The sequence below is a fragment of the Trypanosoma equiperdum genome (assembly GCF_001457755.1).
Source record: "Trypanosoma equiperdum strain OVI genome assembly, contig: ctg_1597, whole genome shotgun sequence".
NCBI classification, from domain to species: domain Eukaryota; phylum Euglenozoa; class Kinetoplastea; order Trypanosomatida; family Trypanosomatidae; genus Trypanosoma; species Trypanosoma equiperdum.
Window position 1 is genome coordinate 24,714 of NW_027123612.1, and position 5,254 is coordinate 29,967.

General features: G+C 48.0%; 2 protein-coding genes and 2 pseudogenes across 4 annotated transcripts; all 4 read right to left on the bottom strand.

Moving 5' to 3' along the window:
* Nucleotides 1-496: 496 nt before the first annotated feature.
* On the bottom strand, nucleotides 497-881 carry TEOVI_000867600:pseudogene (annotated as a pseudogene). Its single transcript is given in 2 exon segments — nucleotides 497-571; nucleotides 573-881. Coding segments are annotated over 2 exon segments (384 nt in total).
* A 120-nt stretch (nucleotides 882-1,001) lies between these two features.
* On the bottom strand, nucleotides 1,002-1,520 carry TEOVI_000867700 (EF-hand domain containing protein, putative; the record flags this gene model as incomplete). Its single annotated transcript, XM_067222280.1, has 1 exon — nucleotides 1,002-1,520. The coding sequence occupies one exon, from the start codon at nucleotides 1,518-1,520 to the stop codon at nucleotides 1,002-1,004; it is 519 nt and encodes a 172-aa protein (XP_067078381.1).
* Nucleotides 1,521-1,713: 193 nt separating this feature from the next.
* TEOVI_000867800:pseudogene lies at nucleotides 1,714-2,601 on the bottom strand (annotated as a pseudogene). The gene has a single exon. A coding segment is annotated over exon 1 (888 nt).
* Nucleotides 2,602-2,834: 233 nt separating this feature from the next.
* TEOVI_000867900 (uncharacterized protein) lies at nucleotides 2,835-3,212 on the bottom strand (the record flags this gene model as incomplete). Its single annotated transcript, XM_067222281.1, has 1 exon — nucleotides 2,835-3,212. One exon carries the CDS (start codon nucleotides 3,210-3,212, stop codon nucleotides 2,835-2,837), a length of 378 nt encoding a protein of 125 aa, XP_067078382.1.
* Between the last annotated feature and the right edge of the window lie 2,042 nt (nucleotides 3,213-5,254).

Here is a 5,254-nt window from a genome sequence, read left to right on the forward strand (position 1 = left end):
ATGTGGAAAGGTGGATAACACACGAAAAAGTATAACATGGGACGGGCACCTCCTGTATTCAGTCCGAAGAGGGAAGTCCATTTGCAACAACGGTGAGTCCACTTGCCAGGCGAGAAAAAAAAAAGCAAACAGAAATTAGGTTAGCAACAAATCCTTTAGCTTCCCAGACGGAAAAAGAAATATATCCCTTACTCAACGGTCTCCCCCCCCCCACACACACACACACAAGGCAAAATATAGAAAAAAACAAATCGCAGCACGCACAAACTAAGAATAGACAGCGGCACTACCTCTTTAGCAATACGAAACCACGTTACAGAACTATCAGCGAAGGCACAGGGAAAACCTGAACATATAGATAGAGAAAAAATCAGGCAGCAGTCCTGCAACCCTCTGACGACTTCAACAACGTTTTTTTTTTTTGATGGCGAACATGCTTTATTCCTGCAACCAGTGCAAACGTAAATAAATTCTGACTTAAGGAAGTGGAAAGCGTTTACCCTTCAAAGCACTCAGAAACGCACAAACCGAAAATCTGATGGCGCTCGACATATGATGACAGACGCCATTCTTTTTTTTTTTTTGACAACGAAGAAAAAAGTGCAACAAAGATGGCCACGTGAAGAAGTGATAAGGCCACGGTCGCGCCAGCATCCGCCATCACTGGTAACCTCCAATCCATATACAACGGGGACAACAAAAATGTCAGTTGCTTCACCTTCAGGTAAAGGGACACCGAAGTGTGTAGGACAGAAAGTTTGGAGCCAGACAAAAATAAAACGACCGCATTGCCGCAACACGGAACATAGAAAAGTGAGGGAGAGTGACGACACGCACCAGCGGAGAAACCCATCTAAGCGGTAACTTGAAAAGAAGTGCATGCACACACCAACAAATCTTACCTCAATCCTATATAGGAGTGCAACACAAACAAAAAGGGCAAAGCCAAACACTACGCACCAACATCTACTACTACTGCCACCACCACCAAAAAATCTCCTTCAAACGAAGAAGTGAGAAAAGGGATTCAATAAACTAGAGTCAACGAGTCTTTGGACAAATTTGCAGTAGTTAACTTTGTTCAAATGAACACAGCCGAAGCGGCGAAGGTGCAAAACCAGCTCACTACCCTCCACAGCCGAGAGAAGTTCTCCTTCCTCCATCATTATCTGGAGAAAACAGTTTAAGTCAATATAACCCGTTCGGTTGGTATCGTAGTGAGAAAAAACTTCTACGAGTTCATCAACTCCAAAGTTTTCAGCTCGTGTGCTGACATCACTCAATGTGGAAAAAAGTACCACGAACTGTGGAAAATTGATCACATCACAGCCTTCCAGCTTCGTTGTGGATAAAACACGGGAGAACATCCCCTCATTTAGCTTCGGTACCAAGCTGAAGGCCAGAGACCTGACCCGTGACATCGCTATAACACCCTCATCAGCGCTGTCAAAAAGGCGAAAAGCTTCCTGAAGGTCACTGACGACGTCATGGGTAAGAGTGCATTTCATTTTCGATAGCATCACTTAACACTTTAGGTGGAGATATTAAAAAGGGAGGAATATATTCACTTGTTAGTCTTCCCCGGTGCAAGTGTTGACGCCAAGGCGAACACTACTCAAGCGTTAATAATATATACACTGTGATGGTTAGTGAAAACGATATGTCTCTTCTACAAAGCAACACGGTACTGCATTGCTAACACATGAATATAAACTACTGGAACGGTACAGATCCATGTCTCTCATCCGGACTGACGCTTAACACAGTTTTAATTGCCTCTGGCTCGCTACCGTACATCAGCTGAAGGTTCGATGCGACTGCGGGAGGTACGTAAGCAGCCGCCTTTGAGTCTGAGTTCACTCCTTGAATCATCGGGACCACGCCCACCCTCCTGAGAAAATAATCGACGCGATGAGCCGGGCTGTCATTCCTCAGTAGCGTGTCCTTTGTGCTACCGGCAAGGTTTAACAATGACCTCTGGTTACCACTTGAGAGTATCTCACGAAGTGTGCCAAAGGCAACGTCACGGCTGAACTGCACGCCGCGACCGTACTCAGGATATCGTGTAATGAGCCAGGGGAAAAAAGTAATGAATGGATTTATCCTTCGTTCTGCGAGGTACTCATCCTTAATCCGCTGACGGCTAGATTTGTCGTACTGTATGGTGAAGAGCAAATAAGTCGCTTGCTCATCTACACTTCCAATCCACAAAGGTAATGCCAAATCCTCTGATACACCGCCAAAAAGCCGCTGTATAATGATTTTCGACGAAACAAAAACAAGCACCACACCAGTAAAAAACATGAGCCAGTCAACGCGACGCTCTCCTTGGGATAAGTTTCCAAAATTAGGGGCATTTCCTTGGGAAGCTTCGCGAGCACGAAAAGCAGCACTGGTCGCCAGCCCTCCCATCGCGAAATGTCCATAACTGAAGCCGGAAAATTCGGATATGCTGAGTCCCTTATATTTTTTGGCTACCTTTTCTCTAAGCGCCAACTCTCTTGACCGCTCTTGGGGGTCCTCATTGATTATCATCCTCCTTGGAACAAGTCCACCGTGAAAAAGAATAACCGAACAACGGCGTAGTTCCTGACGAAACATATTCCCTTCCCCACCCCCAGGAGAAATTAAAATTAGAGAAAAAAATAGAAAAAAAACGGCACTCATTTATCACGAAAAGGGGAACTGCTCGTCGCCGTTACAACATGCCCCCAACAGAGATTTTCTTCTCCCCAGAACCTAAATTATCACATCATGTCCCGCACAAATTCATACAAATAGGGGACAACGTAACTATGAATAATGTCCCTAATAACACTTTAATGCCACAAAGACTAGAAAATTGGGTCCCAGCGGCTGCCCAAACAGTCGTGAACGCCGAAATTTGAAACCCACCACAAACACACCGGAAACGACCGAATAGCACGGACCCCACTGGAGCCCACCCCCTGCGGAAACGTCACGATAACAAGCCGCTGTAGGATCCACAAAAGCTTCTTACCAACCGGACACTCGTGTTGTAACGCCCTAGGGTCAACAGACACGCGCAGCAAGCAATGTCGCCCATGCTGGGAGCCTCCACAAAATTTACACCGGGCGACGTCAAGCCCCACCGTCCAGCGCCACTCGATTGAATACCGCCGGGTCGATCCAGCGCAGGGGAAGCACCACCAGCAGTGTGACAGCAAGAGGGGGGAACCCCCACTTCCCATCCGAGGCTGAGCTCTGCCCCCTCGAGAGGAGGGGAACACACACACAGACGCTCGCGGACTGACAGCAACTGCGAAGTGAAACACAGATTCATTTCCACTACCACCCGTGGCGGTCCGCCGCGCCAGGCAGACACCCCCGGAGGTCAGTGGCAGCAGGTTCGCTCCTGCAACGGCACATCGCGTTCGACCGCCGCAGCCTACCAAAAATTCTGTTTTTCCCCCATGTGGTTGGAATAGGTCCGGTGCCGAAGAGCCGAGTGGTTTACTTCGGACCAGCCCACAAGTGACGGAAGCAGATTAAATTCTTACGTGCGGAAAAGTGGATCATGTCTGCGTGCCCCTCTCCGATGTTGGAGTTAAAAATAGAGCGCGAAACCAACACCACCCCATACGCCAGATGCCGATGATAACCACCATCGTATCGATAAAACACCCAAACAAGCGCCACCTGTATGCTGAAGAAGCGTTCTCACGACCGAAGCAGCGCATCAAGCGAGGACGAGGTCCCGTGGAAAACGAAGGCCCCGACTTCCCGTTGGGGCGTTGGAAGGTATTCAGTCTCGGCTGATCCCCGGCCCTTTTCGGCGTCAAACTTGGTATTGTATTCGTACCACTCAAAAGGAAAAGAAGACGAATTATTTTCTTGCTCCTGAGGCCGCTGGCACATCAAGCCGTGATCCGGCCTACTCCCCACGCGGCGTTCTAGCTACACCAAGATCCAAGGGACAGTTGGAGAACATTTTGGAGCCCGTGGTAACAGGTGTGGCGTAGAAAGCTCCGGCAGGCTCGCAACGATGCCATCAGCAATGTCCACTCAAAGACATTTACTGCGGCAGACCACAACACTGATTGCGCCAAAACTGTCTCCGTTATTCATGACACAGCCTTCGACACAACATAGCGCGACGAGCTTGGTACAGGAAATGAAAAAGTCGAACATACAGCAGAGAATTATCAGAATGTTGGCAGTTTTTTTCAAGGCCAGAACGTGTAAAATAAGCGCCAGGGAGATGCTATCGGATGCAAAAATACTTCAGAAGACTGCCCTACAAGGGAACCATATTCAGTAGCATCTTGGCCATTGAATTTATCTGCTCGCTGAACCGACTACTGGAAGAAGGACCCCAGTTACGTGCCGATTTGTTTACACATAACTGAACGCTGCTGCTTCCTCAAACGAAAGAGAAAAATATCAAACACACACTGCGGAGGTAAGTGGACATGGTGGCACCATGGTCTTGAGAGTACCTAATGGAAGTTTACCTAACGCAGATGAAAAGCACACCCTTCGGTTCTGTGAAATGAATACCGCTCACACCAAACGGTGATGGAGCGTGGGTAGGGCTTGAGAGAACTTTAAAAGTTGCTCTTTGTGATACTCCATTGCATAATTGAGATGGCAAGGCGCGCTATGCAGACAATACGAAAAAAATTGACCTGAGTCTACTTCAAATAGGAGCAATATCTACTTTCACGCAGGGCTAAGCACACCAGCTTCTGCGGTTCTTTTACCTCGCACTGGCGCGAGCGTGTGTCATGTGAAGGGTTGAAGCGTCGTAATAGGATGTGTGTAAGGGTAGTGGAGGGGAACCCGCTGTTGCACACTGAAAATTTAGCTGTATCATTTCAGGCGTGACATAGCGAATGTACTAAGAGAGCACCGTCCCTGAAGGTAGCGGCTTACAGCTCAGAAGCGCCACATTAATACGTAGTCCCAAGTCCGTGTTGATGTGAGAAGTGAAAGTCTCAGTGAAGTGCAATGCCGAGGAAGAGTGTTTCCGAATCTTCATGTCCAAGACCACGAGGAGACACATTACACGATTTCACCAATCCCTTTGTGTCAAGTGGCGTAAGCCCCCAGTTACTTTCCTCACACTTCGATACAGCAACAGGGTTCTCTTTCGCAATTAAATAAGGCTCATACGCGCGGAAGATCACAAAGATATAAAAATGAAAGCGAGGGTGGGCAGATTGCACAACGCTTCAGTGGAAACGGTGTACAATTACCGCCTGGTAGATGCCACGGGCCATGGACTGAGGGA